Source organism: Octodon degus, unplaced genomic scaffold (genome assembly GCF_000260255.1).
Source record: "Octodon degus isolate 3935 unplaced genomic scaffold, OctDeg1.0 scaffold00138, whole genome shotgun sequence".
NCBI classification, from domain to species: domain Eukaryota; kingdom Metazoa; phylum Chordata; class Mammalia; order Rodentia; family Octodontidae; genus Octodon; species Octodon degus.
In genome coordinates this window covers 2,756,615-2,784,151 of record NW_004524714.1, presented here as the reverse complement: position 1 = coordinate 2,784,151, position 27,537 = coordinate 2,756,615, and the positions used below count along the sequence as shown (strand labels likewise).

Genomic DNA, 27,537 nt, shown 5'->3' with positions numbered 1-27,537 from the left:
CTCCAGAGAAGTCTGAATTTCAACAGAGAGGTTAACATTTGTGTTGAACACAAAAATATCTTGCTGCTTCTAAGAAGCTGTAAAATTTAACTTGCTATGCAAGAAATTCTCTAAACTATACTATCTTAAGATTTCTGTTGATCTTATTTCCCCTAAAAGTTAACTGTAGCTTTCTTCTCTACATTTAAAGAATAGGCATTTTTTTTAGAGTTATAATTTCATTTAGTTGGATTATTGCGTCAGGTAAGCCTGAGTTTAAGTCCTATCTCTGTTACTAACCAGCTTTGTTAGACTTAACTTCTGAGCCTCAATTTCTTCACTTCTAAAATGGGAACAAAATCGTGCTGGCCTCGTAGGGACTACCCAAGATAAATCGCACAAAGCACTTAGCAGGTGCAGATGCCTGGCATGTAGTAAGTATTCTGTGCATACTAGTTTGTTGTTGGTTTTTTTTGTTTTGTTTTGTTTTGGTTTGGTTTTTTTTGGTGGAGCCGGGGATTGAACTCAGGCTCTTGCGCTTGCCAGGGAAGCACTTATTCCACTGAGCCATCTTCCCAGCCCCTATAATTCTTATTTTTACTTTTCACTCGTGACCATTAGTGCCCAACGAAAGGGACCCTAGAATCATCAGTTGACACTCCTTGTTTTACCTGTAGAGGAACTTCAAGGATGTTAACATTGCCTGTCCAAAATAAAGCATTAACAAACACTCTTTACAAACATTTTTCCCTAGGTAGCCAAGCAGTTGCCAAAGGCAGAAGAAAATATCCATTAATCTTACATTGTATCATTTTCCTAATAAATAAAAATAAGAATCTGGCACACACCTATAAGCCCAGCACTCAGGAGGCTGAGGCAGGAGGACGCCAAGAGTCTGAGGCCAGCCTGGGCTATGTAGTAAGTTCAAGGCCAGCCTGAATTACATAACAAGACCCTGTCTAAAAAAAAAAAAAATCTGGAAGATTGGTCACAGTCACCTGAAACAGGTGTTCCTGATTCCCCCCTCCCCCTAGTATGTCATGAGCATTACTCAGAGACAGCTATGTAAGCAAAGTGGAATGTGGCATTGGGTGACTGTCACATCTTCATTCATCCATCCCTCCCTCCTTTGTTGATTTGTACCTCCTGCGTGCCAGGCCCCTCCCAGAATCCAGCTGTGCTTTCTGGAAGCTCTTAGCGTCTCTGAAGGACTGAGGCGAGCTGCACCTTAGGCTTCCATGACACTGTAGCTCATTGTAGCTCTGTTCTGTTTCAGTGCCATGAATCTGGACAAATTTGAGAAAGGTCCTAGGGAGATTTTTCATCCTGAGATACAAAAGGTAATGGAAAGTTTTCTGCTTTGTAATTGTATAAAACTGATCACCACGTTAGGGTGGAACTGACAGGCCACTGGGATTCTTAGTCTTGGATTCAGAGCAAAATCACCTGTGTGGCTTTTAAAACATCCCCACAGGAGCACCTCCAGACATGCCTGAAGTGGGCATAGCAGGTCTGAACCAGTTAGAAATGAAAGCCTGCCAGGACCAGCGTGCTGGCCCCCTTCACTACTGAGATTCTTAATGCTCTCCTCCTCCACACTGGGGTGACCCCCACCTCCAGCCCCACGCCCCAGCTAGGGGTGCAGGGTCCCACAGCCGACCCTTGGCACTTCCTCTGCCTCTGCCACTGCAGAGCCCATCTCTGCGGGCCATCCTTGTCTCCTCTTCCATACAGTAGAAGAGGACAAGAAGAAAGATCCAGCAGCATTCTGTGGTCCCTCTTGCTGTTTTTCATCAAACGAAAGATGCTTTCACACTTCCCTACAGTTGTGCTTTGACCTGCCCATCATGAGGAGCCCTCCCGAGCCTCCCCCGCCCTCTGTGCATGAGCAGCCTGAGAGGGGCTCAGTCCCTGCTCCGTACTGCAGCCGCCACCAGGTTCTGCTGAAGAAGTCCCCTGGGAGCCCTCAGTAATGGGCTTTGGGTGCAGGCAGAGTTCTTAGCAATCGCGGCCCCCCGAGGATGAGCAGATGCTAAACCGACTGCATTGCAAAGGAAGCATCTTCCCCCCCGCTCAAGGAGCTATTTAAAATGTTCTTTATCTGTTTCTGGCTGCAAAGCTGTAGTGACATTTTTGCAACAAAAAATCTTTGCAGAAGCAACATGTGATGAAACTAGCTTTAAACGGATGGAGGCACCTGGGTGTCTGTGTGTTTCTTCCTTTTTTTCTCCCAGTACCAGAGGATCAAACCAGTGGTACTCACCACTCAGTTATAGCCTCAGCCTCACCCCCTTTTTTTTTCTTTTGAAACAGTGTCTTGCTAAGTTCCCCAGGCAGAACTCGAACTTGCCATCCCTTTACTTCAGCCTCCTAAAGGCTGGGATTGCAGATGTGCACCACCATTCCTGGCTGCGCCTTCCTGCCTCTACCCATCATCTTTTTTATTTTTGTAATTTTTGTAATTTTCTATCCATCATCCTGTTAGTTAGATTTGACTTTCCTAATTCTGTAGGGCTAAATTTGAACTTTAAAACATTTTAAATACATGTGTAATAGTCACTGTCTCCCAAGTCCTTTTATAACATTTTTTTTTAAAAATTCAGCACCAAAAAAATAAAATAAAATTCAGCACCAGCTCAAACTAACAATTAGAGTCATACCTTTATCACGTACACCACCAGTAGGACTATGTGAAGAACAAGTATTGGCTGGGATTACGGCATTGGCACACCTATAATCCCAGTGGTCTGGGAGGTGGAGGTAGGAGGATCCCAAGTCACAGAATTTAGAAGTGCAGGGAGAAAGGGGGGGTGGTGTAGTGCAAGGTCCTGTGTTCAGTCTGTAGTACTAAAGGAAGAAAAGAAGGGAAAACAGATTTGTTACTGAGATTATACTTTCTGAGACCAAAATTATAAACCAGGGAACAGCAGAGAAAGGATCTGATAGTGACCAATTTACAAATATTTAAAATACTTGGCAAGTTCCCTGGGACATTGGCAAACCAGGACACATGGCAGGAGCACCCCTTCTGAGCAGATGGAACCTAAGACAAGGAAACTGCAAGATAACACACTGTGAGCGCCGTGACACCTGCCCCTAGGCCAAATGCCGAGACCCCTGAGCTCGAGGCCGATTGATGAGACCTGACCAACGAGAGCCTGCCCCCCGCCCCAGGCCTGGGGCCGATGTCACAGAGCCGAGGCCTCACACTTGCCAAGCTCCTGGCAGCTGGGAAGCTGACAGGTGTGTGTTTCCCTCAGCTTCTCCCCACAGCCAGTGTGGGTAGAACAGCCTGAGGCTCACAGCCTCTCCCAGGCCCCTCGGAGCCTCCAGGTCTCACCTGTGAACCTGCGCAGTGAACCTGCGCCCCAGGGTGGCAGGGATCATAAACTATACAAGGGAATTTTGCAAGGGAATCTACAGTGACTCACAAATACAGAGGCTCCCACATTGGAAAGAGTGCAGTAATGTTACTTCTTCCCAGGATTCAGAAATAATAAAGATGGCTGAGTTCTGCATGAGGAGGCTTCCTGGTAAATAAGCCAAGGCTGTGTACCTCATGCAGTTCTTTCAGCTTTGCTGGGTTTCCAGCCTGCTGGAGTCCTCTCCAGAGAACCTGAGGCAAGGAGGAGGGAAAGGCCTTCTCCAGCCTGCTTGGCCTCCATCTTGGCCCTTGGCCCTTCTCTCTGCCACATGCGTGCTGTGGCTCACTGGGCCTGCCCTTCCCCACTTAGTGTCATCTGCTAATCCCCGTGGAGCCTCAGGCTTTGGTATCTGCCTGTCAGCCACCGTGTACTTTCTTAGAAATAGATCCTGGAAAAATGGGACTTGATGTAATTAGTTTACAGATCTATAGCATCCACAAAAAAAAGTATATATCAGGAAAAAAAAACCTTGTATAAATATTTTAATACTAAATTTATTGAGATATGAGATTCATACAGGTACTTTTACCTCTGCAACTAGAAGAGGTGCTCAAGGAGGTGGCCATTAGCTTCCAGGCATTTATTAGTATGATGGCCTGTGAAGTGTGCATGTATTTTCAGCAGACTCTTTTTATCTATGGTGTGGCTGAGGGCGAGAAGGAAAGTGTCTGAAGGCTGATGAAGTCTCCACCACACACAAGGCGCTCCACCCCCACCCATCCTCTTACCCTGCAGGGAACTTCCTCTGGGGCCAGAGCCACAGCAAGGACTTAAGCCAGGAGCCTTTAGGGCTGCGACCTCATGCAACCCTCTTAAGACGGAAGCTGAGTTAGGATCAGGCCAGTCATAGGGGGAAACCCAAGAATCTTGGCTCCTGTGTTTGGTCATAGTCTTTCATTTTGTTTTGTTTCCCAAAACCTCATAACCAACCTTGATCATTTGCAAAATGTCTTAATGCAACCCACTGCGAATAAGCTGAAATCGGGCTTTCACAGAAAGCCAGAGTGAAGTGATCGCTGTAAGGTGTGGACGTAACTGTTGCGCTTCACTTGGCAGGACTTGCTGGTTTTGGAAGAACAAGAGGTGAGTAGCTCCGCAGAGCAGCCCTGCTCCTTGTCTGCATGTGCACTCTCCCTTCTCATAAAAGTCAGCCCCTCGATGGGCCTCGCAGACGCACTTTACCGAGGGGCTTTCTCAAGGTAAACTTCAGAAGCAATGCATATACAGTCATGCAAAACAACCAAAGTTTTTAAATCTGCTTCAGATGTCAACCTTGAGTTCAGGGTGAGTAATGAGATTTTAATTTCCATCAAATTAAATTAGGATGTCTGAGCCTTAGTTGCTTTCTTGAGATACAAGATGCCAGCCATATTTGTGTATTTCTGTTTCCTGTTGTCTATTTTTTTTTAAACATTGGTTTTCTGAATAGGTAAACTAACCTATAGAAATATCCAAATCTGTTCAATAGGCAGTTGATTAAATAAATGATCATGTATGTATACTATGCCTCTCAGTAAATGACAGTCGCATTTGTGCAATTGCTTGGGCCGACCTTGGTAAAATCTTTAACACTGATCTCTCATACACTTATTTAGCCCATCAGCACATCTTGTTGACAGTTCTTCATAGAATATCCCAAACCCAGCCCCCCTCAGCGCCCCTACCCAGCTGCTCTGGTGTGTTGACACCGCCCATCTTCTCTCACCTGGGCTGTACAAGCCAGATCTGTGTTTCTCAGTGTTCTTTCCTTGCTAGGGGCTATTTTGCTTGAAGTGGCAAGAGTCCCTTGTAGTGATGCCTTGGAGAGGGTAAGCAACAGCCAGCAGCCTTCAGAGCCCCAAAACTCCCACTGAATCCTGCAGCTTCTGAGCTGGGCTCCACAGGGAGTATCTATTCCCGAGTCTAGCCTGTGAACCAGCACTTGCAAAGATGGGCTGGAGAAAAAGCTAATAAACAAGACTAATGATGACAGCCCAGAGATAGCTCAGAATAAGTGCTTGCCTGGCAAGCACGGGGTCCTGAGTTCAATCCCCGGTACCGGAAAAAAAAGGACTAATGTTGTTCTATAAAGTTAGCTATTTGGTAAAGTGGTATCAGTGTCCCTAAACCCATGCTTTGTGTGTCCACTGCGTAAGAGGTGCCGCGCAAGAGCACGTGGCCTAAGTGCCATAGCACACACAGAGCAAGGCACTGTGGGAACAGAGAGCTTTGTCCAGATGAGGGTCATGGGGACCACGATGTCAAGTTTTGAATAAGACTATCCTTTCCCAGTTCCAGAAGATTCTTTGGGAATCATTGAGACTTTCCTTTCCCCTCATACTTCACTTTTCACAGAAGAAAAACACTTCCTATCATACGGTTAACCAAGAATGCACCTACAGTCATGTTGAGTACTGGCTAAAGAAACTTAGAGCCTAATGTTTTTAGGTTCTGTACAAACTAAGATAGGTAACAACACCATGGATTAACCTCCAGCAGTTACCTCCCCTGGCATCCACATCTGGTCTTGGGACCTCAAGAATCCTCTCCTTCCCTCCAGGTCCACATGCAGCCATCTTCGGAAGCACAGATGGTGTTTGGTTGAGTAGCTTGTTCAGATATGACCCTTCAGGTGCTGGGATGCAGCCCATGGGTAGAGCATGTGCTGAGTGTCGTGCAAGACCCTGGGTTCCATCCCCAGCACCAGAAAACAGCAACCTGAAGTGATCCATTATTGGCAGCTATCCAAGACCACACTCTCCCTCCTAAAGTATGACATAACTCATTATTTTGACCAGTACCTTCATTTTAGCAATAGAACCTTTGTTAGCCATGGATATATTCGAGAAGCCCTAGAAATAAGATTTACCTAAATGAAGCCTTGTACGTAGGTTTAAAAACTTAACGGAGCATTGTGACAGTCTTTCTGGAACCTTCCCCTAAAGCCAGTGGTTCTGTCAGTAAACTGGAACTCTTTTGAGAGTAGTTATTCAAGACATCAGGCCAACAGAACAGATTGAGGCCGGGGATGCCTTGGCAAACCTGGACCTATACTCTTCCTGCCTGTAGGTGACGTGGAGGATCTGATACCTCTGGGTGTATGGATATCCGAAAGGCTGCCTTTCTGCCCTGTCCATGCCCAACAGGCTTTTCAGTTCTTCAGGCTGACCCCAACACCGTGGGATAATGGCTTAGACCTTACAACACCGGTTCTTCTGGGGTCTCCATCCAAAGTAGGGTGGGTCCTCAACAAGGACACCCACAGTACAGTGCCAGCCTCAGAATAGCCCCGTAGGGCTTTGAAAAGCTTTGGCCAGTGTCCAGGTGACAGTCGGCCCCATCTCTGCTGAGAGCTCTCAGTGATGCACAGTTCTCAGAGCCATCTGGAGAGGACCAGGCCATGACACTGGCAAGAGGCGGAGGTCCGTACCAGCCCCACCATTCACTCAGTACCAGCCCGGCACAATCTCGTCTTCCCCAGCCTCCCAGTCCCGTCAGTAAATGAAAATGTGGGTTCTGTGGGCTATGGTCATAATGTGCTATTCATTCATCACTCACAGCTCTGATGAGTGGACCTGGTGCTTTTGTCCTGGACTTGGTAACAGTTAGGTCAGCTGGACCTGATCTTAGGCCTCGTTTGTCCTCTGGTGTGGTGGTTCTCAAAGCGAGGTCCCTGGGAACCTATCAAACACAGACACAGTCCCAATATAAACTTGCCCATTGGGGAAACTCCAGAGACCGACCCAGCTGTCTCTAAGGAGCCCTCCAGGGGAGCCTGAGGCCTGGTCAGCATGGGGTAGCACCTGTTCAGGCCCTGCAGGGTTACTCCAAGAAGGCCATCATTTAGATCCCAGATTGCTTGTGAGTGCTTTTAAATAGACTCCCAAGAATGGGAGAGGTGGTTCCAGTATCCAGAAGACTGGAAATTGCTGTCATCACTTTTTAAATGCAGAAAAAAAGTGACAAACTATTGAAAGCAGTGGGTACAAGTTCCTGACAAAATTCTAAGAAATCAAAAACTGATATGTGAGGAAGAAGTGGTCACGCAGAGACCACAAGAGAAAAGTGGTTTCTGGTCGGTGTCATTTCTGTTGTCATTTATTGTATACTCCATCACTTATACCGTGAATACTCAATTATCAGCAAGGTTCCTGGTACCCAGTCAGCTCTGTGGATTCTACAGGAAGTAAAACATGTAACTCCTCCTTCAGGGGTTTAGATTCAGAAGACCTGAAAGTTCTAGAAAGTGCTTCGAGTAGCCTGCTGAAGGCTGAGCACTGGCTTTATACCAGGGCCATTAGGAAAGGCCTCTCTGGAAATTGCCATTTGCGCTGAGGTCTGCATTGTGGGGAGCAGCAGCTGTCCCGCGCACTGGGGCATGTTCTGGGAGAGTCAGCTGTGAGCGCCCTCCCTTTCCCACCTCTGGAGAAGTCTGCTGTTGCTCATGGCTGGGTGTCGATCTTGTAAATATTTAGAAGCACAGATTCTGGGATTTTCAGATTCTTAATTTTCCCAGGTCCAGTTTTCCTGAACCCTGGCCTTCTGCTGTGACCTCCCTCCACTGGTGCAGTGGCACAGGCCCTGAGCACTCTGTCCCTGGCCTGACCCACCCCACTGCTCACCAAGAAGCCCCACCTACTGGGAGTGACTCAAGCAACCGCATAGAGGTTGATTTTCTTCCAAATGGATTTCTTTTTACTGTGAAATACTTCCAGCATAGAAAGAAAGAGAGAGAGAGAGAGAGAGAGAGAGAGAGAGAGAGAGAGAGAGAGAAAGGAAGGAAATAGTACATGAAAATGTAAAAGCCCACTCCCCATCTTAAAGAACAAAACATTAAAAACATTCAGCATGCAGTGGAGACCCCGGTTTCACTCGCTGACCCTGGCCCGTTTCTCTTCCCCACCTCCCCAATCAGGACCTCAGGACCAGGAACAGGTTGTATTAATCTGGCATTAAAGTTGAGGATGGCAGACTGCACACTTGTACCAACTACTGCTTTCTTGGCTTACTTTTTTTCTTTTTCAATTTTTCCACATCTGCTTTGTGACTTATTCAGATTAAATATGTTTAGGAATTGGGGAAAATGAGCATTTAGTATAAGTTGCCTGCAATTTCCATTTCTATTTCTAAAAGAGTCCACAAGACATCAGCCTAAGATTGTTAGGTTCAGCTTTGAATCCCAATTAGCTGTCCTTTGCTGACTGGGGATTGGACTTGTTGGCGGTGGATTAGAAGATGCATCGCCCCGTGCTTGCTGTGGCCATGTGCCTGTCACACTGTGTTGCCCCAGAATGGACCTGACATCCTGCAGATGCCGTTAGTAATGAGATTACAGATGAAGAGACACAAAAAAGCTTATCTTCTTATCTATAAGCCATGAAAACCACAAAGGAACGAGCTGCTCATGGTGGCTCGTACTTGTAATCCAAGCTACTTGGGAGGCTGAGGTGGGAGGACTGCAAATTGGAAGCCGGCTTGGACTATTAGAGACCTCCCCTCAAAATAAATAATAAAGAAATGGCCACTGATGTTGATTAACACTGGAGTCCCCCAAGCACCCATCCTGGTGACTGCAGTAGTCCTATCTCATAACTGTTGGCTTTGATGGTAAAATTAACTTTGGATGATAAAACTGTCTTTTGTTGTCTATTGAAAGGGCTCTGTGAATTTCAAATTCGGGGTTGTTTTTGCCAAAGATGGACAGCTCACTGATGACGAAATGTTCAGCAACGGTGAGTGGGTGCTTCCTCCTTTCTGCTGACAGAAACATCATGCTGCCTTGTAATTTGAATTCAGAATTGAAGTAATTTGCCAGGCATAGGGGCACACGCCTGTCATTCGAGCACTCAGAAGGCTGAGGCAGGCGCATCACCACAAGTTCACGGCCAGCCTGAGTTGCATCATGAATTCAAGGCCAGCCTGGACTGCTACAAGACCACCTGCCAGGACTGAACTCATCTGGTGAATTGGAATTTTAATCCAAGGAGATACTTTCACAAAACTTCAGGGCAAATTTTATCGGGCATTTCGTTTTCATTTATGTGGCAAATAACACTGATCACTAATTTCTAACAGTCCCTGCTCAGGGTACTAGAGATACAGCCTACGTGAAAAAGCACATAAATATGGAGAATTTGCTTCTTTAGGTCTCAAAATTAGTGGAAAATTGTTCCTGTGATTATTATGGTTTGAAGAATCATAAGGTAGTGTCCTCCTCGTCACTGTTTTTCATATTATGTACCTATTTACAGTTAATGGAGGCAGTAGTCACTTTTTCTCCCCCATACTAAGTGCCTGTGTCCCTTGTCTAATGGTGGTAAAGTTGGAATTTTCCTTTCCTTGGATTCCTGGGAACTGTGGGCTGCCTTATGGCCCCAAGAAGGAAAGGTTACTTTGTGCTGTTACCTACTGCAGACATCCGGAGTCTGCTTTCCAAGGGCAAGCTTTCGGTGCATTGTTAGGAAACAAGGACTTACTGATACTCAGTTTCTTCATACTTTTCGTCTTCCACAGAAATTGGAAGTGAAACTTTTCAAAAATTTTTAAATCTCCTGGGTGACACAATCACTCTAAAGGGCTGGACAGGCTACCGCGGCGGTCTGGACACCAAAAGTAAGATTGTCTCCTGATTTGTTCTGTTACTATTGGTAGAATGCATTAGCCAGCCTGACCTGCACTTGAATTTGTACTCAGGGTGGGGTGTGGGTGGAGATGGACCAGAGCCGACTGCAGGGAAGCTGAGCGCCACAGTCTGCTCAGCTTCTGAGCAGAAGTGAGCTCACTTTGCATGGGTCTTTGGACACGGGGGCCCTCGGAGCCCTCGGAGGTGGCAGGACTCATGGTCTCCCATAAGCACAGTCAGGTGCTGCCTGATGACATTTCCACACCCACCACATAGGCCCAGAAATTGTGTTTTCTTGTGACAACATAGCCAGACTGTATCAGAACACTCTGACATTCACACAGCACAGTGGCCTAACGACTGCACCATTCTCAGCAACTGTCTCTGTCTTCCAGCAGCACCTGGTTGTGCTAACTGTTGAGTACATCTGTGTCCCAGGACTGTGCTTGGCTCTGGGGATGTGGATAAACCAGCACGGTCCCTGCCTCTAGCAGCCTGGTGCCCACTGGGCAACATAGATATTAAACAGATAGTTATCAAATGGTTTACCACAGGATGCTTGCAGGAGCTGGGAAGAGCAGAGCACCATGGGGCATTGTGCCATATCTGGGGGACTAGGGAAGGCGATGATGTTCCAGACAAGAGGGAGAGAGTGATGAGTGGGAGCAGCGTGAGTGAGAGAAGAGAATGCCACGCGGAGGGAATATCTGTGAAGTCCCTGAGACAAGAAGGGCCCAGGAAAGACCTTTGCAGCTGGAGAGCAGAGGTTGCAGGGAGGTTGCCGTATGGACTGGAGATGGGAGCAGGGGTGATGCTGTGGGGATTTCTGGTCGTACTGGTGTCACTGTGTACTGGGGTCAGGAGTCATTACGTAGTTGGTGCGTGGGGCTGCAGCTGCATGGAGAGTGGCATGGAGGGAAAGGGAAGAAGAACCAGGCAGGCACAGCTGCCCCAGACAGGAGGGGCGGGGCTCTGTGGCTGGGTGTGCCGGCAGGGCGGGCCCTCTCCAGGGCAGAGGACACAGGACCTGTGCTCATGGAGAATGGGGCTGAAGAGGAGAAGGGGCTCAGCACAGTCCCCCACTCTGGGCCTGGCGCAGCTGGCGGGTGGTGGCACCAGCAGTGAATTGGAGAACATTTGAGGAAAGCATCTGGGTGTTGGGACCTGCAAGGCAGAGACAGATGAGATCACAGGTTCAGAGTGGGGATCGTGCGCCGGAGATGTCACTCGACAGCACAGCCCCTGCCTGCCTGGCCGGCACCAGGCTGTGAATTCAGTTTCCAGTACCAAACAAAAACAAAAGAAACAGATTGGGGATTGCTTCCTGTGTTTCTACTCTTATTCTTTTGTTTGATTGGTCGGGCAAAGGTGTGAGGCTCCTTTGGCCCAAGTGCAGCAAGCTCCAGCACCCAGCTGCCCTTGCCAGGAGCCTCTCCCCCAGCACACACTGGCATCGTTTCTTAGATTCTGCTTTTTTTTTTTTTTTTTTTTTTTTTTTTTTTTTTTTTTTTTTTTTTTTGCGGAACTGGGGATTGAACTCAGACCCTTGCACTTGCCAGGCAAGCACTTATTCTACTGAGTCATCTCCCTGGCCCCATTTCTTAGATTCTGAGTTGGAAGCTGTGTGTGAGAACTATACCGGAAGTGGCTTCCCTGACCAGCATGGGGATGGAGGGCTTGGCCCGGCTTCCCTCAGTGTCTGAGTGCATGGGGGGGACCCAGGCACCTGCCAGATCATCACCGGCGGCCACCCCCAGCCTCACAGGTGGGATCCTGGCTGCCACCCACCAAAGTGCACCTGGCAGGCTTGCTAACATCCCTGGGGGCAGATGCTACTTTCATCTCCACTTTGAAGCTAAGAAACTGAGACCCAGAAAAACGGTGAGGTGACTTGCCAAAAGTAACTTTCTTTTTAAGTAATAACTTAAGATAATACAATAAAAGAGCCCTTAAACTTTGAGAAAGAAAAGTAACGCAGCTGATGAGAACTTGGGTCCAGGGCTGCCAGACGCCCTCCAGAGCCCGTGCTTTCGCCTCCTGCACAGTCCCACCAGAAGCATCCCGTCCTTCAGCTCCTGGGACGGCTGTGTCATCTTGCATTGCCTTCATCCTGTGCACACCCAGCAACTGGGAATCAAGGAGTTAGAGCACACTCTTCTTAGTCCAGCTGTCAGATCTCTCTTTTGAGGCCAGACATGAACCTGACAGAGAGCAAGTCTAGAAAGATCTGTTGTCCACGTAGAACAGGAGGAGCCATGCAGGAAGTAGAGCAGTGACACTTGGGCGATCTTCTGTTGCTTCTCTTCTCTGGTGGATAATCCAGAAAGATCTTTGAGAATGTGCTGCGTACTGCATGTCCCTCATCTGAAAGTGACGTCTGTGTGCATACGATCTCAGTTCTCTCTGTGCACTAAATGCCACTTGTATCTTACAGATGACACCACAGGGATACACTCGGTCTACACTGTGTACCAAGGGCATGAGATCATGTTTCACGTTTCCACCATGTTGCCATATTCCAAAGAGAACAAGCAGCAGGTAGGTGCAGGCTCCCGGAGAATAGAAACCAGATGTAGAGAGAACGTCGTGACGATCTCATAGAACTGAAGCTCTGTGCGTTAGCGTATGAGCTGGATTATAGCTACCAATGTAGAGACAGTTGCTATAGTCTGCATACGTCAACTGTCAACAAGTCCTAGGACGCTCCATTTTCACGAATGCTGTCACCTTAAGGAAATGAAGGGTTAAGGCAATAATGTGCATATGGGTGCATGAGCATGTGTATGAGGGGGCTGTAGACTTGTATTAGTGCATGTTATATTGCTGTAGCAAAATGCCTGAGGCTGGGTACTTTATAAAGAAAAGGCTTGCTCAGTTAACAGTTGTATGGGCTCAAGAGCCTGGTGCTGGTATCAGCTCTGCTGAGGGCCTTAATGTAGGTGGTCTCACAATAGCTGGTACAGATGAAACCACACAGCAAGACGGTGCAAGTGAGACTGCAGGAGCATCATGCACATCGCGCTCCGTAACAGTCTGCTCTTGCAGGACCCTCAGAACAACAGTGGACTCCCAGGAGAAAAGCGTTAACCACCCCCTAAAGACTTCTTCACCTCCCACCAGGCCCCAGCTCTTGCCAGCACCACACTAGGAACCAAGCTTCCAGCACTGGGCCGCCAGGCCATGCTCGGCCATAGCTCAAGACGTACATTTGGTGTCTTCTCTCAGTGACTTCTTTCATTGCGCCTTCTGTCTAGAATGAGCCTCTCCAGGTTGTAACATAAGTGGCTCCTGTGCGGTGGCTGGTGCGCGTTGTTGTTCAGGTCAGCGCAGCCGGTGGACACCAAGTGTCTGTGTGGGCTGCGCCACTCTGGAAAGCTCCCTGGGGTGCCCCAGCCCCTTCTGGAGCCTGGCTCTTCACAGAGGAAAATCTTCCCACTTGGTGGCATTTACATGCTGCTGGCTTTTGAGGGATTTTGGAATTTCTGTTTAGATTTTTTATGAGTTTCTTACCACTTTTTACACATGGACAACATCTTTATGAATAAATGTCACTCACGTGAATGGACAGTTTAGCAAATATTTGTGGGAAATAGGAACCTAGAGAGTGTGTGTTAGGGCTGAGGATGTGCAATTCCTATTCCAACAAGACAGACCCAAAGCAAGCAGCTTCATGGGTCAGGATATGCGGTTGCCATGGTGGGATGTGGAGATGCTGCAGGGGGCAGGAAGAGCCGGTGCCACCTGGTGCTGTGAGGGCTGCACTGAGCTGGGAGGCCGTGGAGGCCTCAAGTCTGGTCTGGTTTGGAAGGAGAACAGTGAAGGACAGGCTGAGCAGGAAGTGCATAGGCCCAGGAGGCCTGGAAGTGGCGGAGAGCCCTGCACAGTGGGCAGGCATCCTCCCATGGGTGGGAGTGCAGGTGTTACACTGCCAGACTCACCTCCTAGTGGGTCAAGTTCATAGGCTCCTGCGATCTAGTGGAAAAGAGGGGCCACATCGGTCTTCCTGGTCATTGTGAATTTAGTTGACTTATATTTAGTGATAACATCAAAAACCTTCCAACAGGGGCTGGCAAGATAGCTCAGTGGTCTAAAGTGTATGCTTAGGCAAGCGCATGGGACCATGGTTCAATCCCCTGGACCCATATGCCACTCCAACCCCAACCCCAGGGCAGGCTGAGCCAGCCACAAAAAAAAAAAAAAAAAAAAAAAACTTCCATTGAAATATATTACAAACCCAGTGCCAGCCTTTTCAGTACCATACATTTATCAAAATTGCCCATGCCCCATGGCATATGGGGAATTAGCCAGAGGGACAAGAGGGACAAACACACCAGTTCAGCCTCTGTCCTATTCAGAAGTCTCTCTTTGAAGGGTTCGTTAATGACCTTATCTGTTTAGGGAAGCGGTCAGCACAGCAAGGGGCAGCAACAGCAGTCCCGGGCACTGAGCTACTCCCAGATGGCCCTGCCATGCTCAGTACCTGGGCTAGCATGGGTTCCCCTGGTCCAGCATCAGTAGGTCACAGAAACTCGAAGTTATAAAACTTCCGTCCGTTACCAGGACAATAATGCAGGTGAGAAAAGAAACAACGAGATGCAGAATGCTGGTGAACTTAAGTGCTTAACCCCGAGGTCAGCTGGGGAAGGACCTCCGCCTCAGTCCTGGTTTTTGGGGGGCCTAAGGTTACTGGCAAAAAGTTAGAGGCCAGCCTGAGTCCTACAGTTTTCTTGGCTTTTTGACCCGCTCACTTCTGGAGCACTAGTGGAACAGTCCTGACGGCACCCCAGGAATGATTTAAGCAAGCAGGCTTTCCCAATTTTGTGCGAGCTTCTGGTTTTATAGGTTGTGATGTGACTGTAACTTCCTCAGTCCCTGTCTTTCCAAGGAGACCAAAGGAACCAAAGGAGGGGTGTCACTGTCAGCCTCTTTGGGCCCTCATCTGCTTCCTGATACCCCCAGGGCCAGTGCCACACACTCCAGACACCCACGCAGCACTTTGTCCCAGATGAAGGCACAGGCCGGGCTTCCCAGAGCCAGATGAACACACTGTGCACACTGCCGCACTCCTGGCTTCCCCTGTCCTTGCACATTCTCCCCCCTTCTGGATCTCTGCCAGCCTCATGACTTTACTCACTTTCAACATGCCAGTGCCACGTGGTGTGACCTCCTTCCCACACTGCAGACCCCTCCCTGGATAGGTGCCCCCACCCTCGACAGCCAGGACAGAGCACCAGGCTTCCACCTTCACTGAGGTCCTTTCCGCTCCTCGTGTTCCCAAGCAGGAGTAGTGGAATCCTTCACAGCTCTTCTCTCTGGCTTACCCTGTATTCAGTCTGTCAGGAAATCTGGCTGTGCCTTCAAAATATGTCTAAAGTCAGATCACGTGTCACACTTCCCTGATTGGCTGACACCTCTCAGATGGATTATGTATGCAGTTGCTTTCCAGGGCCCCCAAGCTATTCCTTTGTCCCCTGACCATCAGCTTCCCAACCCAGCAGCAGAGTGAGCCTTTCACATGCAGTCCGGTCCCACTGCTTCCCTTCTCGACCTCCATGGTGCTGGTGCAGACCAGTGTCCTAACCTAGCCTTGTTCAATCTGCCTCCCTTCTTTGACACCCTGCTGCTGCCCTTCTCGCCTACTGTGTCCCTCGCCTCCGTCCCTCTGTCCCCAGACTCTATTCCTGGGCCTTTGAGTTGCCTTTCTCACTGCTGGGAACTCTTCCACTACACCTCCACAGGCCCTGGCCCACCACCCCACACCTCCCCAGCACCCTTGTGTAAACTCAGCACCAAGCCACCATCCAAGGCCCACAGGCTGCAGTCCTTCCCTGGGGCAGTTACTCCCTTTGAGCACTAAGCAGATGTGGTCCCTGGTTCTGCTTCCTGTATGTGCTTTGGGCCCCACCCCTGCCAGAGTCTAAGTGAGGGCAGGGCTTTTGTCGTTGTTCCTGGCATAGAGTAGGAACCCAGTAATATTTGTTTAGCATGTAAAAGAATAGGGGCTGGAGAGATAGCTCAGCAGCCTGACCGCTTGCCTGGCAAATGCAAAGACCCGGGTTCAATCTCTGGTACTGCATGCTGTGTTGGCCCAGGAACCCCAGGCATGGTGCTACACGCCTGTAATCCCAGTCCTGGGAAGGCTGAGACAGGAGGCTCACCAGGAGTCTGAGCTGTGGAGCAAGACTCTGTACCAAGTAAAAGAATACTGAAATTGATAGGTCTTTTTAGGCACCCAGTGCAGCGGAAAAACAGGCAGAAGGAAAAAGGGCAAGTGGCTTTATTATCTTGGAGGACAGGGAGAGAATGTGGGGAAGATGAGGGCTTCTCTGACTGGAACAAAGGGAGGCTGAGGCTTTTATGACCTTCTGTCAGGGGCGGAGTTCGAAGGGGATGTTTAGATAGACCTGGGGGAGCTGGTTAGGGTCTTCCCTGAGGCGCGGGAAGGGTGAGAGGCAATTGTACCCCGGACTGAGTCGCAGAAGGGGAGGTGGCCTTGGGAAGATGGGCTTTTGTTTTAAGGGCATCAGCCATATTAGATGGCCACCGTCATGATTCAGCAATTCATACTGAGGCCAGAACCTCTCAGAAATATAGTCACCTAGCATATAATCATGCTCTTAAATGAGCAAGAGGTTTTAGTATTTTCACAAGATTTTCTAGCTGTCACAGTCAATTTCAGAACAGTGTCATTATAGCAAAGATAAACAATCTGTCCCTTCCCTTCCCTGACCTGACCTCACCTTCCCTCACCTTCCCTCTTCCTGCCCAGTCTGCCTTGGTCACCCTGCCTCTGCTTTCTCTCTGTATGGGTGGTTGCCCTGTTCTGGACATTTTGTATAAATCAAATCATATAATATATGGCATTTTCTAACTAGCTTCTTGTGATCAGCATATTTTCAGAGTTGATCCACATGATGCTGCTTCATTCCTTCTACTTACTGAACAGTTTCCCATTGTGTGGATACAAGCTATGTATTATTTATCCATTTGCCAGTTATTTTTATTGTGGCTTTAAAAAATGCATAACAAAGGCCAGCCAAATAGCTCAGCAGATTAAAGTGCCTGTAAGCAGGCACAGGGGCCGGGGGTTCAATCCCTGGGACTGCCATGCAGGCCCCGCCCCCGGGTGCACTGAGATAGTGATTGAGACTAGGGGTGGTGGTGCGTGCCTGTAATCCCAACACTTGTGAGGCTGTACACAGGAGAATCACTATGAGTCCGATCTAGTAGTAAGACCCTGAACACCCTGTAGACCCTTCCCTAAAATACAAAAAATAAAATAAAAAATGCATAATATAAAAGCCTCCAGCTTAACTCATGGGACGCCTCCAATTCAGTAGCAGTGAGTCCATTCACATCATGGGGCACCTATCACCACCATCCTCCTCCAGGACTCCTTACCCCCTCAGCTGGAAGCCCAAAGCCCCCTGAATGATCTAGATCTGTGGTCAACACGTTTTTCTGGAACGGGCAGATGGAGACTATTTCCAGGCTTGCAAACCATGTGGTCTTTTTGCAGCAGGGGGCTCCTAGAGTGCAAAAGCAGCCACGGGCAGTGTGAACAAGCAGGCAGGGCTGGCCAGCCAACCCCATCTAGACCTCTGCCTGTCTGGTCACACAATGACTGCGGCACTCCACTGGATCCCTGCTGTCCTTAGCTCCAAAATAAGGCAGACTAATGATGGCTACTCACAGCCACACCCCTCACTGGAAGGCGGTGTTCAAGTGCTATCGCCTTGAATAGTCCTGCTGGCTGAATACTGCGGCAGTGAACAGCTGTAGCAAAGCTCACCCTAGAACAGCGCCCAGCCCAGCCTTTAAAAGGACTGGCAGCTTCTGTCACCTCTCTCTCAGGATATGTGCTTTTTTTTTGGTGGAACCGGGGATTGAACTCAGGTCCTTGCACTTGCCAGGGAAGCGCTTATTCCACTGAGTCACCTCACCGGCCCCTGGACATGTGCTTTTGGAAGGCTTGAGCCCCATGTCAGAAGTCAGCCCCTGTGCTGCAGAGGCGGGGGAGGAGGCCATTGGGAGGTCAAGGCAGAGGTCACTGGGAGGCCCTAACACTGATGGAGCTGGGACAGGACAGGTGTCCCTGTCCTGCTCAGCAGCCAGGTGACTGCAACTGATGGAGACCAGAAGAAGCTGCTGGCTGGGACCAGTCAGCCACAGAACCGTGGAAGACTATGAGCTAAGTGAACTCAGCTGGCAAGTTCTGGAGTGGTTTGTTATGTAGCAAGAAGTAAGCAACGGGGCCCTGCTTACCCAGCTTACCTTGCTGTTATGGTTTGCGTCTAGGTGTCCCCCCAAAGCCTCATGCCGTCAGGGGGTGGGCTTCTAGAGGTTGTGATTAACTCATGATCCAGTGTGAGGGAGGGAGAGGCTCGGAGTCAGGGGGAAAGACAAGTTCAGGTTGGGAGAGGACTGGGAGAGCCGCGGAGACTGGGCTGGTGAAGCCAAAGCCGTCGGAAGGTCCTTGTGGTTGGTAATGCTGTGTTGTGTCCTTTAACAATGTGTTTGAGTGATCTCAGTGATGTCATTTATGCTCATCACAGGTGGAAAGGAAGCGCCACATTGGAAACGATATCGTCACCATCGTGTTCCAGGAAGGAGAGGAATCTTCTCCTGCCTTCAAGCCTTCCATGATCCGCTCACATTTTACACGTATCCTGCCTGGGCCTCCGCAGGGCTCCAGCTCAGAGGCCTTGTTGACTTCAGATGACTCACGACCCACACGCTCCACCTGGCCACCGTGCGCTGCTGGAGCCTGAAACTGGCTGCCTTTGAATTTGTGCTAATTCCTAATAATTAATAATAATTCCCTAGTTAGGGCATGTTGCTCTCTGCCTCCCTCCACCCATTAGAGTAGTGAATAGATTAATTCTCAGACAATTCTTGACTTCCGAAGTATCCTGCGGTCTGTGCACTGAGGGGAACTTCTGCCATCTGTCAGTGATAAGTAAACTAAAGGAATGGCAAGCAGCAAATGAATCCCCAAAGAAATCTGCTTTAGTTATAAAAATTTCTAAGTTATGCTAAAAAGTCAAGTTGGGTGTGGTGGTACATATGCCTGTAATCCCAGCACTCAGGAGGCGGAGACATAAGAGTTGCCGTGAGTTCAAGGCCATCCGGGACTACACAGCAAGACCCTATCTCAACCTTTTTTTTGTTTTTGATACAGGATCTCACTATGTAGCTTGGACTCACAGCGATCCTCCTGTCTCAGCCTCCCTAGCACTGGGATTACAGGCGCGCGCCATCACACCCAGTTTCGGTGCCAGCACTGCATGAAGTTCCGGGGAACAAACTCCGGACCTTGCGCTAGCCAGGCAGGTGTTTATGCCACTGAGATATCTCTCCAGCCCAATAATGATTTTTTAATTAAAATATAAAAAGCCCAAATAATTTGTTCTGGTTGAACCTAAGCCCTGATAATAGCTTCTGCATAACCACCTCTTGAAGTCTGAAAATTGCTAAACTAGGAGATTTTTATTTGCTTCACCTAATCCCTGTTCAGTTTATTAAGCCAGCAAATTTGGTAGCCACTCGTGCCCCTCTTACTGTGGGTCACAGTCATGACCGAGAGGTAGTAGCCAAAGGTGATAGCTTAGCAGGTTTTCTGCAACAGGCATCTTCCAAATCAGTTAGTTACTCATATTCCCCAGAGACCCAGTAAAGCTGCCAAGAGAAGAGCCCTGTGGTTCACACATCTGGAAATAGCTTGCTCTCTACGCTCGACTTCGTCCTTAGAGCCTCACAACATAGCACATTAGTAAGTACTTGGAAGTGAAGACCGCCAAATGTCTTCATGAGACTAGGAAGGGAAACAGGCGCACGCCTCCACCTGGATTTTGATTTTCTTCCTTCCCAGCCTGTGCACGGAGCACCATCTCCCGGCTTGCCTCATTGAAGACTGGCAATATTTGCTCCTGCTTGTAGCGCAGTTCTTACAGAACAGAAAGCCTAAATTCTCCGAGTGCAGCACAGGAGAGGAAAGCCGTTCTCTTCCTGGGTTTCCCTTACTTGAACAATTTACATATGGTTGGCACATCTGTTTCGGGAAACGGAGGGGAGGATGGTTATCCATGGAGATTCATTCCGCTGAGCCGAGGAGTGGGAACGCTGGGGACAGAGGGCCTCACAACCCTGGAAGACCAGCTGGGCGTGGGAGGTGGTGGGGACAGGGAAGAGCAGGAAGAGGATGGCCGCTGGGGATGGTGCAATGCTTTTTTTTTTTTTTTAAATCTTTTTAAGACATTTGTTGAGAGATGATTCACTGTATAATTTCCGTGTGTGTGTGTGTGTGTGTGTGTGTGTGTGTGTGTGTGTGGTGCTGGGAGGGGCAGGGCTCCCCTCACACATGCTAGGCACTCACTCTACCCCAAGCCTCACCGCAGCGATCGCGCTATTCTGGTCTTGGCAGGCTGTAGCCCAAGAGGAGTAGACTTTGCTTAGAAGCCACCACCAGCCACATTGGCTTGTTCTGTTTTGTTTTGTCTATCAAAGCCAGAAGGAGTGAGAGAGAAGGTGTATAGTGGCAACATTTAAATTTGCTTTCCTTCTCAAAATGTGTGAGATGAAATATGTGACTAATTTCATGGTGGGATCTTGTTTGGGTTTCCAGGCAAGGAGTTGCTCTTTTTGCTCTGTTGGCAGCTTAGTTGTTTAGTGTCTGCCTTCATGTTGCTTTTCTGACAGCTTCGGAGATTTACCAGCAGACGCTCCCGCAGACACTAGCCCTAGTCACAGCACCCTCGCACACACCCTCCTGGCCTGTCTGTCTAACGAAGGCGAGCAATAGGTGTCCTACCTAGCAGTCAAAATAATTCTGCATGCGATTTTTGAAGCACAAGCTGTCGATTGTGAGCGTGAGGTTGTTGACTAATTTCCTTGACTGTTGCCGTAGATATCTTTGCCTTAGTGAGATATGACCAACAAAATGACAACTACAGGTAGGTGACAACCTTTTCTTACTCTTTTCTAATCCTCCAGTTTCGCTGTTAATTTGGCACTGATTGTGTGAGCCTCTTGATGGACACACTTCTTGAATTTCTACAAGCGCTTTCACTTTAGCAAATGTTCTCCAGAGCCACCTCTCTTCAGGAAAGATTTGCTTGATACAGCAGATGCAAGGGTCAGGGTTAGTTTGGTTTTGGGGTTTTGTTTTTGGGGGTTTTTTGGTTTTTTGTTTTTGTACTTTATGTGAGGCAAGTCTGATATGTTTGATCGTAGCTGTCTTTTCTGGGGTTCTTGCCAGGTCCCAAGTTAACCCCCGGTACTGCAAAAAAGAAAAATGTAATCTGTCTAGAAGCCCAAAGATGTCATGAAAAGACGTTGACCTTTTACCAAAAGGATTTTGGGTTTGAATCCTGGCCCTGTCGCTTACTGATATTGATTGAGGCCTTGCAGAAGTGTTTAGCTCCTCAGAGCCTCAGGCTTTGTGTAGAATGAAGGCAACGCCGCCCACCGGGAAGAATCGCAGCAGTGCCAAGGTGTAAATCCCAAGTGTGGTGGGCAGGTGGTGTGGGTTGTTGTTGTTCCTCCTGGTGGCCTGGCCCATAAACCAGTGAGTAGACCACAAAGGACTCAGGAGGACTCAGCCTCCACCCTAGAAGTACACTGGCTAAGCTGGAAAGGAGGCCAAGATGGCGGCCTAGGGTCCTGCTGTGAGATTCATATTCCTAACACATCACATAGGCCACTCTTCAGATTGACAGGCAAAATATCAATGACCTTTAAACAAAAGCCAACTAATTCTGGAATGCTCTCTACATAGGCTGAAAATATTTTCGGAAGAAAGCGTACCACTCTTTGGCCCACCCTTGCCATCCCCACCGGTGTTTACAGACCACCAGGAATTCAGGGACTTTTTGCTAGTGAAATGTAAGTCTCCTCTTCAAAATGTTTCTGTGACTTGTTCCCTGTCAGAACACATTTCTTCATATTCTCCTGGGGTGCAGCAAGAGAAAAGGTCATTGTCAAGGCCTTCTGTGTTCTGTCAATTCTCCCTCCAACACATACTCCGTTTTCTGATGGTGGCATGCAGGTTTGCTCCCAGGTCCACATTCACCCCTGCCTCATCCTTCCCTCCCGCCTTGCTTTTTTATCCTTACCTTCTCCAAGTGATGGGCCTTCAAACTGACCTCTCTGCCCCAGATTCTGATGCAGCCATCCTGAGTCTCGGCACATGGGTGTACCTGGGTCTTCGTCAGAAAGGAATGAGGTGGGGAAAGAGTGGCTATGATACAGACTTAGGGATGGTGAGAGTTGGGGGGCAGGGCTGTATGTTTGAACCAAACTGTGAATGGGAGCCCCCTAGCCCCAGGCCTCAGGAGCCTCCCTCCTTCAGAGCTCAGAGCCCTGCCTCAGCCTGCCCAGAGTGCCCTTAGTTCTTCTGTGTGAAGGCCTAGGGATGGACTGCCCTCATTGGTGATCAGAAGCAGGCCTCTGGGTGTCATCCACTGGAAGCTCTAGAGCCCCCACCAGCCAGCCCTGAGGTCCTGGCAGTCACTCAATCCATGCCTCTGTGAAGAAGCTGCTTTCAGTCTTCTAACAGGCACGCTGGGTCCTGCAGCTACTTTGCTGGCTGCCTCCCATCGCCTCCCACCCACACACAGGCTGCCTAATTCTGTCACTGTTACCATGTGGTTTCAGAGCATTTGGAAAACCTCCTGCCCTCCCCTCTGAGTCTGTCTTAATCACCTGGCCTGAAGGTGGCACTTTGTCCGGGACGTTCCAGAATTCTTCACAGACACCTGCTCCTCCTCTTCTTGTCTTAATTATTCTATAGCACTGGCCAAAGCCCGGCCTGTTGGCTGGGGCAACACAGGCTAGTGCTGTCCCACCGTTGCCTTCTTTTCTCCCTCATCTGTCCTTCATGGCCCTGCAGGTGCATCCTCCCTAACAACCAGACAAGGCCCCAGTGTCTGTGCACCCTCACATGTGACACTTGAAGGGTTACATGCCACTTAAGTCCAGGCTAAGCCAAGGTACTTGATGGCCACCTTGGCCCCTTGCAGAGGTTTCCATTTGCTTCCCACCCTTTCCCTAGGGAATGGGGCTGTGAGGAGCCCCCTGACTGAGGTATCACCACACGTCCCCAGAATGTCACCTCCTGCACCTTAACCTGCACCAGCGGTCCCTCCTGATGTTGGGAGCAGCACAAGCTGCAAATCACTTGCAGAAGAGATTGACTTTGTCTCTCCTTTTGCAATTCTATACCCTTTATTTCAAATGCTGGGTCCCACACTCAGGAGCCTGAAAGGTGGGGAGGGAAGGAGTGAGTGAGCGCCGTGAGCAGAGCGGAGGAGTCCAGAGCTCAGCTAGGGTGCTGCCTCAGGCACACGAGCCTGGGGTTGCCAGCTGGGCAGTTTTCAAAACAAGCCAGACCTCCGACATCCTTTATGAAACTGGCTGAGTCTGTGGGATCCTTCTGATTCAAGTCCAGAGGACCTGGTAGAGAGCAAGAAACAGAGTCGGCAACAAGGAACAGGTGCAGGCACTGGCAGCAGAGAGGGCTTGGAAACCTGGGACACCAGCCCAGTGTGGCAGTCCCTCAGGCCCAGGCAGGGAGAGTTAAGCAGCTCACCAGCAGAGCCCAGCCAGACTCAGAGTGACTGGTCATCACGCGCAGAGACTGGGGTGGAGGGAAGCGGGAGTCCACTGGGTAATGGGAAGGTGCGCAGGGTGGAAGAGCAGCTGAGGGAGCCACGAGGGCGAAGAGAGCGCCTGGCAGGGGTGCAGTGGGAAGGCAGAGCAGGAGGCTGGTCGGCTGACAGCAGAACCCCTGGGACCAGAGCATGAGCTTGCAGAGAGGAGGAAAGCATTTCAACAGAAATAGTGGCCTTTCCTCCTACTCAGCTTAACTGAATCGTCTAGAGTTGATTTTTCTATGCTACTAAGGAGGAAAAAAAAATCCTCTAATGAAAAAGTTTCTAGTCACAGAATTAAGGAAAATAGTAGGCACCAGCTGGACGCCTTTAGTGCAGCGGCCTGGGAGGCTGAGGCAGGAGGATCAAAGCTTGAGCACAGTGGGACAACTTAGCAACTTAGCCAGACCCTGTCTCAAAGTAAAAAATAAAAAGAGAGGCTGATTAGCTGTGTGGCAGGCCTACATTCAACCACCAGCATTTCAAAAAGAAAAAGAAAAAAGAAAAAAACACAATTACTCAGGAAATGTCTTTTTTTTTTTTTTTTTTTCGGAACCGGGGATTAAACTCAGGCCTTTGCGCTTGCCAGGGAAGCGCTTATTCCGCTGAGCCATCTCCCCAGTCCTCATGGAAACGTCTTTTGCATAGAAGTCTTTTTCTTAGCAGATGGATTATCTCTAAAGAATGCCTTTTTCCTAAATGTTCCATTTTTCAGTCTAAAAACACTAACTTTCTTCTAGCCCATGCTTGGAAAAAACTAATCACTTAGATGTGTTTGGCGCAGTATGCCTCTGTGTGTTTTGGATAGTGCTCGTCTGGCCTCAGTGTCACCACCCATGAGGAAGTAGGGCTGCACCTGTGTTCGGAAGTAGAAAACCAACTTCCCAGAAGCTAAAACTGTCTCGCCTTGGAATCCACAGCCAGCAGCAGGGCGGACTCCGTCCCACCGCTGCCTTGCCCTCAAACCCCTGACTCCACAGCTTGTCATACGCTCTAATGTGTAGCTCTGCATTTCACTTTAGATTCTCTTAGTGGCTACTGTCTGTTAAAACTCCAGCTCTCTCCAGAAGCAACAGGCTTTAGGCTAAAGCCCACAGGATCCTGCTGAGACAATTGTTATTTTTTTCCAACTAAGTGCAGCAAATATATCCTAACCTTGCAATGGCATCCTGGGAGGGCCAAGGGCTAGGTGTGCGACGAAAGAGCTGCCCAGGTATCAGGTCCGTCTCTGCTCAGGCAGTCTGCCGTCCTCTTAGGAAGGGGAGCTGACACGAGCCACACAGATGTGGAGCGTTCTCTGGCTTTCTTCTGTGCCAGGAAGCTCAGACCAACGCAGGAAATACCAGTATTAGGAAGCTGGGTGATGTTCACTGGGTTACTGATGTTTGTAACTCCCTTTTAAACTTGATTTGTTTTAGTAATTAATGGTGAAAAAGCCACCTTGGAAACCCCAACCTTTGCCCAGAAGCGCCGGCGTACTCTGGACATGTTGATTCGATCTTTATACCAGGATCTGATGCCAGATTTGCATAAGGTACCTGGGTCCACGGTCTCTCCCTCCCATGGGGTCCGAGCTGAGTCCTGGCACTGAAGTCCTATTCAGAGCAAAAGCATCACTTTGGTCCTTGCTGTCACAACCTCTGTGGCCATCCTGACTTTCCCTCCTGGTCACCCCCAGGTGAAGGGGTGTTGAACATCCATGCACAGGAACGTGTCTTCCTGAAGCTGGGGCCTGTGGCAATGCAGGTACAGGCCAGGGGCAGGCAGATGTGTCAGGCAGCTTTTTGGGGTTCTGTTCATGGAAAGTCATGCATGAAGAAAAGCTAAAGGAAAAAACTTGACAACAGTTGTGCAACCGGTCGATTGTTTTTCTCTTTTAGAACATGCTCAATAGACGGTCGTTTAGTGATGTCTTACCTGAATCGCCTAAATCAGCACGGAAGAAAGAGGAGGCTCGCCAGGCAGAGTTTGTCAGGATAGGGCAGGTGGGGTTTTGTTCTGTGACCTGTTCCAACAGACTTGTGGTTTTGAGTCCCATCCCACCTGGACGACCCATTGCAGAGACTTTACATTTGCCCGCCGTGGGATGAGCGCTGAGATTTCTCTGAGTTGTCAGGAAACTGTGAGTGAGATTTAGTGGACTGATGTGACTCCCTGTGGGTGTCGGGGAGAGGACACAGTCTGTGGCAGTGGGTCTGCAAGTGGTCCAGGGCCCAGCTCTAAGCTTTCTCCTGGCAGTGGCCACAGACCACCCTCCTGCCTGCCTGCCAAGAGATCTCTGCACGATGGGGAGCCAGTTTGCAGATACGCCTTAACTAACACGCCTGCTTAAGCAAGCACTAGGGGACAGGTTCCATCCCCATTCCGTGCTGGCCCCGCCCCTGGCAAATGAGAGTGGGTGTGGTGGCACCCGCACCTGTAATCCCAGCACTTTGGAGGGTAAAAACAGGAGGATCACTACAGGTCTTAAGCAGTAAGACCCTGTAGACCCTGTACTAAATACATTTTTAAAAAAAAGATCCCTGAAGCAATCAGCTTATGTCTCCTTCTGCCCTCTCAGATAGGAGCTTTCTTGTCAGCTGGGGATATAGCTCAGTGGTATAAGTGCCTGCCTGGCAAGCACAAGGTCCTGAGTTTGATCCTTGGTACCACAAAAAGAAAAAAAAAAAAAAGTAGTGTTGGAAATTCTTCTTGAACCCTTCCCTGGCAGGAGGAAGCTCTGAGTGGCAGTGTCACTTGCAGGAAACCTGCGTTTCTACTTCTTACCAGGGTGAGACTCCCACTTGTCTCTCTACCTCAGACCTTTGAAGAAGTCACTTTCCCTTGGCTTGGCTCCTAAGGGTTCCATATTGATATATGTCCCATATCACAGGAGAGACAAAGGAGGACTGCCAGCAGTACAGATAACTCTGACTCAGAAGTAGAGTGATAAGGAGGGCTAAGGCAAGGGCCAGCCAAATAGCTCAGCAGATTAAAGCACCTGCAAGCAGGCTCAGGGGCCAGGGGCTCGACCCCCAGGCCTGCCATGCCAGCCCCGCCCCCAGGGCACGCTGAGATGGCAATTGAGACTGGGTGTGGTGGTGCGTGCCTGTAATCTCAGCACTTGGGAGGCTGAAAACAGTAGGATCACTATGAGTCCAGTCTGTGTAGTGAGACCCTGTAGCCCCTGTACTAAATACATAGATACATAAATAAACATTTAAAAAGCTATTTGGCATTTCCTCTGAGCCACCAAGCTAGAGGAGGAACCTGGGAGTCAGTAGTTTTTAATGCTTACAATTTAGAAATCACTGTACTGTACACGTGTAATCCCAGCTCCTTGGGAGTCTGAGGCAGAAAGTTAACAAGCAGGCAATTTGGCAAAATTGTCAACTTCCCTATCACAAAATAAAAACCATAAAAGAGGGCCAGGGGACAGCTCGGTGATAGAGCACTCACTTGCCTAGCATTGGTAAGGCCCTGGGTTGCGTGCTCAGTGCCACAAAAAGAACTCACAGTACTGACATATGCGCTAACTGAAGTGACAGAGTGCATTTGGGGTAGGTTGGGCTAGGACCCTGCCCCTTGGGCTGATATCACCATATCTCTATTTCTTACGTTTAGCAGAGCAACCTGAAACTTTACTTTGAATCCTGTTTTCATTATGTTTTGTTTTGTTTTGTTTTGTTTTGTTTTCAAATCAATCTTTATTTTGCTGTTCTTTTGCTGCCTGATAATAAACCTTAAAAGAGATGTCTGTTCCTTAAGGCACTGAAATTAAAGTCCATCGTGAGAGGGGATGCCCCATCAAGCTTGGTGGCCTCGGGGATCTGTAAGAAGGAGGTGAGTTGGTGAGACTTGAATGCTGAAGTGTGAATGTCCTTTATCCTCAATGATGGTATTT

At 49.0% G+C, this 27,537-nt stretch overlaps 1 protein-coding gene across 6 annotated transcripts in view; it reads left to right on the top strand.

The window, feature by feature from the left end:
- Nucleotides 1–27,537, top strand: part of Garnl3 (GTPase activating Rap/RanGAP domain like 3) — a 148,716-nt gene that overhangs the window by 89,789 nt on the left and 31,390 nt on the right. For 5 of the 6 annotated variants that reach the window (XM_012517003.2, XM_004641553.2, XM_023701679.1 and 2 more), the window contains 11 exons: nt 1,256–1,319; nt 4,461–4,487; nt 9,040–9,115; nt 9,897–9,995; nt 12,440–12,543; nt 18,561–18,669; nt 20,912–20,957; nt 21,782–21,888; nt 25,073–25,188; nt 25,535–25,639; nt 27,402–27,476. In XM_012517003.2, the coding sequence (XP_012372457.2) occupies nt 1,256–1,319; nt 4,461–4,487; nt 9,040–9,115; nt 9,897–9,995; nt 12,440–12,543; nt 18,561–18,669; nt 20,912–20,957; nt 21,782–21,888; nt 25,073–25,188; nt 25,535–25,639; nt 27,402–27,476 (928 nt within the window). The remainder of the gene's footprint in view (nt 1–1,255; nt 1,320–4,460; nt 4,488–9,039; nt 9,116–9,896; nt 9,996–12,439; nt 12,544–18,560; nt 18,670–20,911; nt 20,958–21,781; nt 21,889–25,072; nt 25,189–25,534; nt 25,640–27,401; nt 27,477–27,537) is intronic. The other variant, XM_023701676.1, reaches the window with a different exon arrangement.